This window comes from Odontesthes bonariensis, chromosome 20, assembly GCF_027942865.1.
Source record: "Odontesthes bonariensis isolate fOdoBon6 chromosome 20, fOdoBon6.hap1, whole genome shotgun sequence".
Lineage (NCBI taxonomy): Eukaryota > Metazoa > Chordata > Actinopteri > Atheriniformes > Atherinopsidae > Odontesthes > Odontesthes bonariensis.
Window position 1 is genome coordinate 23,469,550 of NC_134525.1, and position 13,264 is coordinate 23,482,813.

At 39.7% G+C, this 13,264-nt stretch overlaps 2 protein-coding genes and 1 non-coding gene across 3 annotated transcripts; all 3 read left to right on the plus strand.

Moving 5' to 3' along the window:
* Positions 1–355: 355 nt before the first annotated feature.
* On the plus strand, positions 356–2,016 carry rps20 (ribosomal protein S20). The gene is made up of 4 exons (XM_075452031.1): positions 356–512; positions 1,164–1,263; positions 1,452–1,525; positions 1,792–2,016. The coding sequence occupies exons 1-4, from the start codon at positions 510–512 to the stop codon at positions 1,972–1,974; spliced, it is 360 nt and encodes a 119-aa protein (XP_075308146.1). The 5' UTR covers positions 356–509; the 3' UTR covers positions 1,975–2,016.
* LOC142370536 (small nucleolar RNA U54) lies at positions 1,310–1,378 on the plus strand. The gene has a single exon (XR_012767866.1). It is a non-coding gene; the product is annotated as a small nucleolar RNA U54 (small nucleolar RNA).
* Positions 2,017–3,284: 1,268 nt separating the features above from the next.
* On the plus strand, positions 3,285–9,821 carry LOC142369991 (kinesin-like protein KIF20A). Its single transcript, XM_075452409.1, has 18 exons — positions 3,285–3,389; positions 3,510–3,587; positions 4,458–4,577; positions 4,664–4,802; positions 4,889–5,073; positions 5,169–5,262; positions 5,689–5,850; positions 5,942–6,053; positions 6,120–6,182; positions 6,763–6,909; positions 7,051–7,216; positions 7,303–7,485; positions 8,398–8,537; positions 8,643–8,808; positions 8,983–9,094; positions 9,177–9,247; positions 9,329–9,448; positions 9,613–9,821. Exons 1-18 carry the CDS (start codon positions 3,285–3,287, stop codon positions 9,811–9,813), a joined length of 2,364 nt encoding a protein of 787 aa, XP_075308524.1. The 3' UTR covers positions 9,814–9,821.
* Positions 9,822–13,264: the final 3,443 nt, after the last annotated feature.

Here is a 13,264-nt window from a genome sequence, read left to right on the forward strand (position 1 = left end):
GGAATTAATTGCATTAGAGAGCTTAATTATTTCAAGCACAGTCAAATTCCAAAGCATGGCCAGGTTTCTTATTTATTTGTTTTAAAAAGAAAATGTAGCCAGTTAAGTCTTGATACTATTACTTTTTTGGGGTTATTCCGAAAATTAGTTACCGAAAAGTTACCGAAACAAAATATTTATATATCATAATCAATCATCAGTTCTGTGGTTAATTGGAAACATTGCTAAGAGTGGACATCAGTGTCTCCTGCCCTCTAGAGAGCCGACAAACTACAGTAGTCAGTCAGAGCCAATGGAAATGGGTGGCCGCTAGACGTCGCTGTCAATTATGTATCCGTTTTTATGACTAAAGAAGAAGTAGCAGAGACCCGGATGAAGAGAACATATTCAGGAAGCGGGCCTCAACTTGTCCTTTTCCTCTAGGAGCTAACCACGTTGGTGGCACCCGTTCCTGGCTCACCGCTGTTCGCTTGAATTTCTTCCGAATAAGTCGGTCAGGAATAATTACAATGGTATGTGCAGTATGAGTATACGAGACTGATTTATTCAAAGCTTTTGTGCTTGTTTTTTGGCAGCCTTATGGTGCAATTTGGACTAAAACGTTTTAAACTAAGTCACGTAGCTAGCACGCACGGCAAACAACGTTCTGTGTCTCCTTCCCGCCACATGCAGTTCACAAAACTTATTTTAACAGTGATTACAGTGTTACCCCAGTGTCAAACATTTCCTAATACATGCAATATCGACTCTCTTTAAACTAGAGCGCATTAGATAGTTGGGTATATTTATGTTAGAACATCGCTTTGACAAAGCTTTAGCTTGGGCTTGAATGCCGACGTGTTTCGGCGCAGTTGTGAAACAAATGGTGAAACTGACGTGGGCTTTTATTTATTTATTTTTTTGTTAAATATATTACTAGTACTGAGCAGTGTTTACACGAGGAGTAATTACAGTATCAGGCTCACCACGTGCAGTTTGGCCGGTGTTGCGTTAGGTGCCCCAGCTTTTGGTACACACAACTAATGAAAGAACGAACATTAATTGGCTTTAATTGTCAGAAAAAAAATAGCATTTTTACGAGAAATCCTTTAGATTGTTTAATATCAACTGTTAAATGATTGCTGCCATCAGTGTTTTTACAGTCTTAATTTTTTGAATTGCAGGCTTTTAAAGACACTGGTAAGGCACCTGTGGAGACAGAGGTTGCCATTCACCGTATTCGCATCACCCTCACCAGCCGCAATGTCAAATCTCTGGAGAAAGGTAACTGTGCCCATTTTGTTTGGTTTTGAGAATTGAATGTGAACCCGAGCAGTGAGGATAAGAATTTGACCGTGATAAATCATGACGACGGAATATACGCTATTCTGAGCTTACGGCCTTAAAAGCATCCCAGCGTGATCACTGCTTGTTTTTAGTTTTTAAAAGAGATTTTCTTTGTTTTCCCACAGTGTGTGCCGACCTGATCCGTGGCGCTAAGGAGAAGAACCTGAAGGTGAAGGGACCTGTCCGCATGCCAACCAAGGTACTGAATATTTTGGATCACATTTGTTGAACCATATTCACATAGTGACTATTTACCCTTGAGCGAGATGTAGTGGACGGTAATTTAACGTCCGTACAGCAGGATAAATATCACCATTCCTGGTTGGGTCCATGTGTTTAAATCTGTCCATGCCACTGAATTTATATCACATAATGAGTTTAGTTTGACTTTTATCTACCTCCTTGAAGAATGTTCTGGAATCTGTGTTGTCGAGCTGAAGGTCTGTCTTCTTTTCCTGCCACTAGACTCTGCGCATCACCACCAGAAAGACTCCCTGCGGTGAAGGGTCCAAAACCTGGGATCGCTTCCAGATGAGGATCCACAAGCGCCTCATCGATCTGCACAGCCCATCTGAAATTGTCAAGCAGATCACCTCCATCAGCATTGAACCTGGTGTTGAGGTCGAAGTCACCATCGCAGATGCATAAGCAGTGTTGACTTTTAAATAAAGAAACAAATAAGTAAACTGATGTGATGTTTTCCTCTGTTTGTTATGGGAATCTTTAACGTGGAATCTGTATCGCCTCAAAGTGACAGGAAAGTGGAACAGTTCAACCAGGGTGAGATCTGGTTGAACTGTCTTTAATGCAAAGGGAAGGAGCTTCAGTGTCCTTTTATCTTTGGGCATAAAAACACTACCTTCATTAAGTAGTTCTAACTGATTTATTTGGATAAATGAGGATCAGAGTAGTTAAACCTTTTTTTTGTGGGGGGGGGGTTAATTCTTTCCTTTTATAATAGTGAACCATAATATTCTATACATGTAGATGCAACAAATATGAGATAACATTTGGGAAACTGCTAAGATTGCAGTAGACAAAGTAATTGAAGCACTTCTCAAAGTAATATATGTCAGTTGAGTTTTCTGTGCTGAAGTATAGTCAGATTCTCATTACCATGCGGTGTCTTTTCCTAAGTCCCCTTGGAGTTTTCCTACCACCTTTCCTTACGACAAACATAAAACCTCTGGATAACAATGTGATTTCATTAGATAGGGTACATCACACACTTTAGTAGAATATTAATCAAACAGCTGGAGGTGCTGTAGAGCCATATTATTGCATCCCTGGTATAAATGTGGTTGTGAATGTTTTTTTTTTTCTACCAGGTTTCCTTAACCCCTGGATGTTTTTTTCCCAGCAAAGTCGGGGGGAGGGACTGTTTCAGATGCCTGTTCCTCTGAAACGGGCATCATGAGGTCAGTCGTTTCATTATTCGACCGTGCCCCTGGTTCAAGAGCCACAACAGATTAACTGTTTTTATAAGATATATGTTCTTCATGCAACATTTCTCAAATGTATTATTGGAGGTAACATAACTTCAATCATACAGCTCAAACGACTTTGTTTGAGAAACTAAATGTACACATATCTGCTTTATTTTTAAGTGCACAGCAAATAAATAAAAACACCTTAAAACTGCATCAGCAATTTCTGGGTTTGTATTAAAGGAGTTTTCTTTTAGTTTCCAAGAAATCCTCGAGTAACAAAGCAAGCTCCAACCTCGCAGACACACAAGAAGAGGAGCAGATCCCTCCAAGCTGATTGGTCACACCTGAGTTCACACCTGCTTCCAATAAAAAGTGATTACCAGCTGGTGGTTTTCAGTGGAAGAAAGTCAGAGTACCTCCTGCCCGCCCCCCTGCAGCTTCTTTTAACGTCACAGCGTCCTGTGAGTTGAAAGAGTGGCTTTTGAGTCAGAGTTTGTGCTACCTCTTATGAATGCATTCTGCTGTAAGATGAATGCATTTATTGACTCAACCAAGATGGGGAGTGACTGCATGCAGGTTGTTGACATGGACTTGACATGTGATGTTCCTCCAGACAGCCCTTCAGAACAGCAGGTAATTTTTCGCCTTTGCTTTCATCATAAAATGCTGACCCAGCAGTAATGCTTCCTCGGGCCGCACTGGTTTTTAGATGAATCTCTTGGAAGGACTGAAGTACTTGTCTTTATTTGTTAGACTGAGCAGCAGATGATGAGGGTTTACCTGCGAGTCAGGCCTTTTTCTAAAGAGGAACTCTCTGACAATGAAGATCAGGTACAGTATAGCATATTTATGCTGTTGCTCTTTTTTTTTTTTTTTTTTTTTTTTGCCATCTTCCTGACTTATGAATATGGGAATCGGCTGTATTCTGGTTGCTTTAAGTGTTTGAGTTAATCTGCATTAACTCCTTTTCAACCAAGTTACAAGATACAATTACTTGGTTAGGAAGGGTGCCTGAAACCTGTACTTCTTTTGGTGTTTCCTGACTAAACAAGTGAAAAGAATGCAGGCGGTGCCCACGGCCACATCTTTATCCCACTTCAGATTCTTTAAATGTTACTGCTCAAATAGATTATGGCACTACTACAGTTTCTTTGAAGGTGGAATTGTTTGGAAAATGATCTAACATGAGTTGGAGGGATTATTATTATTATGATATTAGGAAAAGTGTAATGTCTCTTTTGCAAGTGTCCTGGGCAAGACAACCGTAACCGTTACAACATGCTTCACACTGACAAAAGCATGAGAATCGTGCAAAATTGACATAATAGAAACTAAATGAGACTGCCTTGATAGAATTTGCTTCTTTAATTCTATGTAATTTTGAGGTTGATTCCATGCAAAGGAAGTAGGATAATTAAACGGGCTCTGCTGGGATTTTTTTTATTTTAATTATTTTTTTTTTTTCCACACACTCGTGGCCTTTTAAGTTTAGGCTAAATTCATTGTTATGATAAAGTTGGAGCTGTTGGGGAACCAGTGAGAAATGTTTAACTTCCTAAAGAGTTGTAGTCAAAGAAAAGATGTAGTCAAAGCACACCTTGTTCCAGCTGGTGACTCTCCTTCTCTTTACTTTGCAGTTGTCAGTTTAACTGGGACTGTGTTTCCTTGTGTGTATATTAAACTTTATTTTTTCTTCTATAGGATTGTGTTGTGATTGAAGACAGCCACACAGTGACATTGTGTGCCCCAAAGGGCTCAGCCACCATGAAGAACAGTGAGAAAGGAATTGGCATGTCGATCCACAAATTCTCCTTCTCGCAGGTCGGTAACATTTCAAAATGAGCTTTCTGCCATTCCACACAATGTGTCTGCATACATTTCAGATTCCTCTGTCCGCTGGCTCTCAGATTTTTGGGCCAGAGACGACACAAGCCGAGCTGTTTGAGGGCACAGTCAAACTCCAAACGTCTGATTTCTTGGATGGAAAGAATGCGCTGATATTCAGCTACGGTGTGACTAATGCTGGGAAAACCTTCACTATCCAGGGTAGGTCTGGCAGCAGAAACAATCTGAGCTTTGGTCAATGAAAAATCATACAACGGTCCTAAAAGTGAGTTGTAACATCCTGCTAGGAACGTCAAAAGAGCCAGGGACACTCCCTCGAGTGTTGCAAGCAACCTTTCATTACATTGGAGGTCATCAGTATGAAGAAATGGATCTGAAGCCTTACCTCAGGGATGGTGCACAGTGTCTGGATCCTGACCAAGTCAAGCAGGAGAGGGCAGCTAAAGCCAACATTTTTGCTTCAGTCAAAGAAGTGAGGACTTGAGTTTGTCTTTACTTGCTGTGGAACAACCACAGTTCTGTCTGAAGTTGGTGTCATAACATGAATATGTCTTTATTCTCATCCAGGAATGTGATCGCTTAAGAACAAATAGCAGTTCAGAGTATTTGACCTCCCCTGACACCTGCCTCTCACCCCCACCTGAATCCTACAACCAAACAGGTAACTGGACACACCACGAACAGTTCCATGATCTTTAGAACAGTGGCTCGTCACACGCAGACAACGAGTCCACTGCTTTCCAAGAGGGTTTCTCTTGAACCTGACAGACTCCTTGGATGGAAAGCTTCAGGCAGTTAAAGAAAAGAAAGGAGCTAAGATATACAATAAGGTCACAGAATATCTTTGAAATGTTTGTTACTTATTGAACACCCTAAAAATCACCACTGAACTGAATTGGGAGAAATCCTTCCTGTAATGTAGCTGTCTGATGCCTGAAAGTACCTGGTTCAACCTTTTCAGTGGATTTTTGAGGAATGAAATCCTTTTGGCTTGATTAACACTGTATATATTCAATGAAAGAACCCTGTGACGTGCAGCTTGCCTAGTTGCGCATGTAGTGTGTACGGCTTGCGTTTGCTCCAGTAGTGTTTTACTCAACAGAGGGAAGCGGCAACCAGTTTGCCTTATGGGTGGCTTTCTTTGAAATCTACAACGAGTGCGTATATGATCTGCTTCAACCAGCCCTGTCCAAGAAACGGGCCTCCCTTCGTGTTTGTGATGATGGCGCTGGAAACGCTTATGTTAAAGGTTTGACAAATGTTTAAAACTAATAAAAGATATCAGCAACATGTGGCGTTTTTAAAATAAAATCAAAGAGGTCTCTTTCGATTCGTTTCAGACCTCAGGTGGATTAACGTCCAGAATTTGAATGAGGCCAGTAAACTGCTCCAATTTGGAAATAAAAACCGGAGCGCTGCCGCTACGAAGATGAACCACTCATCCAGCAGAAGGTAAAAAATGTTCTTCTCCCTCCCGTGTACTTGGCTTTTCAAAACTAATATTGGCTTTTCTTACAGCCATAGCATATTTACCATGAAGTTACTGAAGATTGATGCAGGTACAGTTAAAAGGATCTCTGAGTAAGTATCTGGCCTCATGAATATTCAGATGTTTCTGTTTATGGTTTTTCTGTTGTGACACTTCCATTCCAAATAAGACATAACAAAGGAGGCCCAACCTCTGCTAATAAAGTCAGTTCTGGGTAATGTCAGTAAAGGCCAAACACAAGGCTGTTGATAGGGTCTCGCAATCAAACTGTCTCACACGTCGGATGTTTGCCTAATCTACAGCTTTGATGTAAATTTATTGATGCCACGACTGAAAAGGAGCTTTGTTTTTTTTTTTTTTTTTAAAACGAATTAGACCAACCACAAATTCAAAGTAAGCTAGATAAGTAAATGAGGTGTGCAACGCTTGTCGGGGGAAGATCAGCAGAATTGACCCGTTTTGAAAAGGTGTAAAAATGTTGTCAGGTCAGCGGTACCAATGTGGACTTGAGTTTTGACTACAGTACTTGAGGATGTATAAACTTGATACTGCTCAAGGTTTTCTTTTGGTTTAAATGTGAAATTGTTCGCGCGGAATCTGGCCAAGCCCAAACTCTATGGATGAACACGGCGATAATGCTGGAAATGGGCTATAAATGCACCTTTTTGTCAGGTTTTCTCTCTGTGACCTGGCTGGCTCAGAAAGATGTCACAAAACCAAGACTTTCGGAGAGAGGCTGAAGGAAGCTGGGAACATTAACAATTCCCTCCTTATTCTGGGGAAGTGTATCAACGCCCTTCGCTGCAGTCAGTCTGACAGGTACACGGATTTAATTCATCCCCAGCAGCTGAAAGCTCTTAATTGGACTGACTTGTACATTTGGTAGTGAATTCCATCAAAGCTCCTGTGTGAATGAATTTGACAGAGATGACTTGTACTATATATGCTTGTGCCCATAAGAATGAGGAGCAGCTACGTTCCTTTCCGGGAAAGCAAGCTTACCAAGCTCTTCCAGGCTTTCTTCTGCGGCAAAGGAAGCGCCTCGATGATCGTGAACATTAACCAGTGTGCCTCCACCTACGACGAGACTCTCCACGTTATGAAATTCTCTGCGGTGGCCAAACAGGTTGGCTTGAGCACTCAACCGAATGAGATAATCGGAGGGGAATCTGAGTGAGCTGCATTACTAATCTCGGCTGTGCTTTGCTGTAGGTGGTTCAGGTGATCCCAGACAAGCCTGTGGAATCTCTGGCCCCTTGTCTGGTTGGTCGAGATGGGAAGCCTCTGGTGAGGAATGGTGTGATTGACAACCAGGCCCTGGAGAGCTGCCTGTCTGAAGAGGAGCTGCTTGACGAAGAAGAAAACGATGCTGACGTGACTGTGCTGCCACAGAGTGTACAGCTACTATTGTGTCCCATTCACATACAGCACTAAGTTGTTTTTGAGCCACTCGCCGTTTCTGCCAGAATTGCAGTGACTGGGTGGGACCATTAACGGAAACGTGTGCAGACATGAATAGAAATGTAGTAACTAAGGATAAATGTACTTTCATTTCAAATTTACTTTGCGTTCTCCAACACAGCCTGAACCCTCTCAGACAAGCTTACTGTCCTTTCTTTAAGTAGGCCTCAGGAATAGTTCTCCAGGCTTCTTGAAGGACAATCAAAAGCTCTTTGGATGTTGGCTGCCTTTTTTGTTCTGTCAATATGATCCCACACTGCTTCATTATTGTTGAGGTCTGGGCTCTTGGGAGGATAAACCACTCATAAGACCTGTAAAATTTCATTTCTGTAAATGCAACTTAAGAAATTTGGCGTAAACTGTCTTTAAAACAATCTAAAATAGGTAATTTGCTAAGTTTTCTGTTAAGTGTAGACGTCTCAACTTTGGTGCCTCTTTTTATGCTCGAGTGTTTCGCAGGTCAGTCTTAAGATGCTTGACAATCGATTCCTCTGATGGTAGGAGTACAAGGGATGGACTGAATTGTTGAAAAAGCAGCAAATGTCTAAAGAACTTTGAAAGACCTGAATGTTTGACAAACTGTTGCTGAAAACCAGTTTAAAATACTACATGAAAGTCTAGTTCCTTGGAAGCGACATGTCATAAAATGAAAGGTGGCTTACAACTCTTTGTGCATTATCCTACTGTATATCATACACTCGCCCGTTCCATCAATGCCAAGTACTTTACTTGGCATTTGTGAAAAGATGAGATTTTACACAAATTGTCATTAAGCGGCCATTTTGTTCTGCCACCAGGCCCATCTACGATCACTGCGTTTCTGATATTTCTCTGTATTCAATACAGGAACTTGTGAATATGATTGAGACTCTACGAACAAAACTACTGGCGGAGCGAAGGAAAAACCTGGTTCAGGAAATGGAAATACGCAAAGAAATGGGAAACGCAATGTTACAACAGCTCATGGAGAGTGAAGAACTCCGCACGTGTGTTACCCTTTTTTATTTATTTTTTTTAAAGTGTTTTTGAGTCAATGTTAACCTCATACATGTCGTCTTTACTTTTTTTTTTTTTTTTTTTTTTTTATAAAGTCGACAGTTGGAGGAGCTGAAGGAGAGCTACGCAGAAAGACTAGAGAACACTTTCGAGATGTACAAAGATGCCTTTAAGGAGCACGCTTACCAGTGTGCTATGAACAATCTGGAAGATGACTACGTACCACTCGATGAGTTCATTGCAGAACAAGAGAAAGTAGAGGTGTGGTTTTTGTTAATATTTGGTTGTTAACAATCGGAAGTCTGTCTTGAGATTTGGCTCAATTTGAACCCCTGTTCCTGAAAGTTCCAAAATTGCTGTTCAGTGGCTAAAGTAACTATTATTATTATTATTATTATTATTATTATTGGGATTCTTCTCGTGCCAATTGTGTAGGCCCTCAGACGTAAAGTGTCAGAGTTGGAGGCCTTGGCATCCTGCACAAGAGGTATTCCTGCAGTGGAGCAGTCCTGTCGGACCCAACCGTCTAAGAATGCAGAAGAAGCAGGTATTATGATTTCTCTTTTCTTCCATGAAGTAAAGTTGCTAACATTTGCTGAAAAAGCAACAAAGACTTGTTGTTCACACAGGCGACTATCGATACCAACAACTGCACAAGGAGAGGTGCACCATCGAGAGGATATGTGAGGATAAGCAACAGGTGCAGTAATGTGAACATAACTTCTCAACTGAACATTCACCTCAGTCTGATCACATAATCATGGTGCTGTTTGGTCTTTAGTTAATTTTGTCTCTTGAGAGAAGGCTGATGGAGCTCAGCAAAACACTACAGGATGTCAGAGACGGCTTCCTGGAGAAATCAGCTGATCTGGAGTCTCTGCAGAAGAAGGCTGACGAACAGGTGAGGTGACTGACGGCAGGAGGCCATTAAACCATGGGTTGTGAAAACATGACATTGACATGCGAAAATGTCTCAAATCTGTCTATAGTTTAAATGTTGTTTGTTCTTGTTTTTTTTTTTGTTTTTCATTTATTTTTTTTTTTTTTTTTCTCAAACCCCACAAGTCAAAATCCTTCGCGGACATTGTACAGCAGAATGTTGAAAAGGACAGGGAGATTGCCTCTCTTAAGGATCAGCTTGACAAACTCTCCCAGAAGTCGTCTGTGCAGCCCAAGGCCAAGCGAGGCCTGCTCGCCAACATCAAGGAGGCAGTCACGTCACCTCGGAATAGTACGACTAGCCGAGTTCTCAGAAAAAAATGTTAGGACCACACAAACCTGAGAACCACAGCTACTTTCATTTGGTTTTCAAAAGCTTCTCCTGAAAAAGGCTTTTGGGTACTTTAGGAAAACTATCTATACTTTTTTTTTTCTTTTTTTTTTCCCTTGTTGATAAAGTGTTTATTTATTTGGTTTTAATAAAGGCTAATAGCTTTTTTTTTTTTTTTTTAAATATTGTAATCCTTGAGAGTGGCTATTTGCTCCTTGTGCCTGTATTTTATTTTTTTTTTTTTTTTGCTTCCCATCCAGGCACCACTTACTCGATGTCAGTTGAGGTCACTGCCTACGGTATGAAGCAGTGAATGGTTTCTTTTTGTGGCATGCTTTTTCTGCATGGACACCTTTTTGTTATGCATTGCCTCGGCTATATAGTTGCTCTGCACTTAACCAGAGCATCAATGGTACAGTGGTTTTGAAGTCGGAGTCCGTTAATGTGACTTTAAAAGCTTTTACTTTTTATGTTGGAAAATATGTAGTATATAACAGTTTAATAAAGATTTTACAAAGAGTTTGTGTGGCATCTGCATGCATGCTGAGGTGCAAATGGGGATTACTGAAGGATACCATGGTAGTTCAACTATACACAGGGTGAGTTGGGTGCAGATGAACAATAAAATGGAAAAAAAATTTAATTTATTTTTCCCAAAATGTTTCTGTGAGAGGCAGTTATTGAACAATATGAAGGGTGAAACTGATCAGAGCACTATGAGTTCTGTTGGCAAGAGCAGAAAATGCAATGAAACTATTACTGAAGTTTCACTTTTTATTAAATTCATTGGTTCCCTTGTGGTCAGAATTGGTCATTTAAAAAAAAAAAAAAAAAAAAAAAACTCTTCGGCATCCAAATACTCTTTATCCCAAAAGTGAGACCATCAGTAGTTCCAATATTTCTATTCCAGTGAATCCGAGAGTCTGCCATCAAGACGACCCGTTTCTTGGTTTTAGCAATAGGGTAGATATAGAATAGATGTATTCTAGATACAGTAATTGATTAGAAATTGCAGTATATCTTCAGTCCTAAAAATCCATAATGAATGTCAGATTTTTTTTGGTGATCTTGAACTGATAAATGGTAATCACCAGCTAAAATGCTCAAATTAAAGTTGGCAGCCATTTTTACTGAGAATACACAACGGTCAAATATTCCAGTAGAACACTGGTATCCTTTTAATGGCTGCAACTGGTAGCAGAGCTGTGTTTTTTGACAGTTTTGGTTTTGCGTAATACTTTTTATATCTCTGTCCAATATTTAAAAAATAAATAGAATAGATTTTTTTTATATTTCAGGGGAGTGATATCTGGTGAACAAGGGGACCAGGGAATTGAGCCATCACTTTGTTCATGGTCATCAATCAATTGCCTTTGTTTTTTAAATTGTAAAGAGACTTTATGTACACCCTGTATATCCTATATTTTGAACATTTTCCCTGTTCTGTAATGTTTTTTAAATGACCCATGATCATCCAAAATCCCTCATTGCCCATTCCTCCTTGACTGTGCCTACAGTCACTGCTGTTTTTCTTTTGTCTCATAAGTTCTGTGCAAAGCTAATATTAATAATTTATTTATTTTTTTTTTGATTAGCTTCGATTAGTTTAAAGAATTGGTCTGGGTTTTAAAAATGATCATCAAACACTTTAGGTAAAGCAATTTACAGCTATAACATAGGAATATAACTGTAATATATCAGTGAAGCTGCAGAATGTAACTTTTAAGGTCCTTTGGCCATATATATCACTTTTCTAGGGGACACAGGTTCAGATGTGTGATGATCAAATATTTGTATGAATATTTGTATCTTATTCTTTTCATTCTCCCTCCTTCAGTCGGACCCTGAAAAAGGCTTGTTTTTGTCTTTCAACGGTTTTATTTTTCTTGGCCCCATGGGTAACATTTGTGAGAGGACATGTGTCAGATGTTGAAAAACAAGAGGACCCACATGTAAATCGTCCATTGAATTCATCAACCTGCTCTGGCTCATTGATTATTGCACAGCACATAACAGTTTATTAGCTTTAAGGACATGCTAAACAACTATTCCTAACCTTGACACCTCATATTCCAACCATTGTATTTAAGCTGCTGAATATGCATTAGTCTGATGTGGATTATAATAAGGACACGGTGTAGTGTTAGGCTGTAAAAAACAGGCACAACAAGACTTTAGACAGGCAAATGGGATAGTTATGCACAAGAACAGTTTTCCTCTCTGAAACTCCTACTGGCTTTTTTTCTAAATCTTTGTATCTTTTGCACAATATTTGATTGCCTTTGCTTTAAAGTGAAACTCATTGTGACAGATTGAGGTATACCAAGCCGTTATTTCTCTTTCATCAGGATTCACCGCATCGAGAGAATATGCTGAAGCGCTGAGGGGACGGAAACTAAAAAGCAAATTACCTGAAGATGAAAAGAGATTAATGAAAAAAAAACTTGAAAAAATAAAAACATTTACCTGTAAACCACATGGATTTGAGGTAATTGCAATTGAACATTACCTATTGTATTCACTGTGGCATCATTTGAAAAACCCAGGCGATGCGCACAATTTCTTTTTTAATTCAGAATTGCATTAGTATTTTGCCAACAGCTCATATTGATGATTTCAGAGTCTGCTGTGTAAGGTCTACAGCAGCACATTCCAAAGATTTCCAATAAGGGTCAAGGTCTGGACTCTGTGGTGGCTAATCTGTGTGTGAAAATGATGTGCCGTGCTCCCTGAACCACTGTTTTACAGGTTGAGCCCTTTGAATCCTGACTCTGTTGTTTTGGATTAGTCCAGTGCCATCTGGGAGAAAAATGTGTCGATGGAAAAATCTGGTCTTTCAGTATATTCAGATTGTTAGCTGACCTATTTTTTAAGGCACATATGATATTACTTAACCAAGACCTAACCTACTGAAGTAACCCTAGGTTTTAATGCTCCCCCCATGGGCATGATGACCACTCTTCTGACCCTGCCCATCACCCCGGAATAGGATCAATCTGGACTCATCAGATCACATAACCTGTTTCTTTTGCTCCAAAGTCAAATCTTTATCCTCCCTTGCAAACAAACAAACAAAAAAATTTAGTTTTTTTGGGGGGGTAAAATTAGCCTTACTCAGAAGCGGATTTCTTAAAGATGAAGGTTTTCTAGAGTTAAACATAAATCTATCACCAAATACGATGTTTTACACCTATCAGTTTGAGCTATGTCAGTGTAATAACACACTATGATAGAAAGATAACTATATTAATAACTCCTAAAGTGCATTAAGATGATAGACATTTTCATATTTTAGGGTTTTATTGATTAATTTGGGTCAAAAACCTGTTATATTTCAGTTTGGGCATTTATCTCTCTGACTGCAATATTATTTGCGGTTTATTGTATTAGTGTACCTTTATACTAAGGTAAACATCTTAATTCTCAACCAGTACAATATAGGAACTG

Excerpts from the sequence above, each read along its gene's own strand:
- rps20 (XM_075452031.1), top strand. Across the intron at positions 1,264-1,451 it reads TGTCAAATCTCTGGAGAAAG|TGTGTGCCGACCTGATCCGT; the intron begins GTAACTGTGCCC and ends GTTTTCCCACAG. Across the intron at positions 1,526-1,791 it reads CTGTCCGCATGCCAACCAAG|ACTCTGCGCATCACCACCAG; the intron begins GTACTGAATATT and ends TCCTGCCACTAG.
- LOC142369991 (XM_075452409.1), top strand. The coding sequence starts at position 3,285 with ATGAATGCATTTATTGACTCAACCAAGATGGGGAGTGACTGCATGCAG. Across the intron at positions 8,809-8,982 it reads CAGAACAAGAGAAAGTAGAG|GCCCTCAGACGTAAAGTGTC; the intron begins GTGTGGTTTTTG and ends CCAATTGTGTAG. Across the intron at positions 9,449-9,612 it reads AGAAGAAGGCTGACGAACAG|TCAAAATCCTTCGCGGACAT; the intron begins GTGAGGTGACTG and ends AAACCCCACAAG.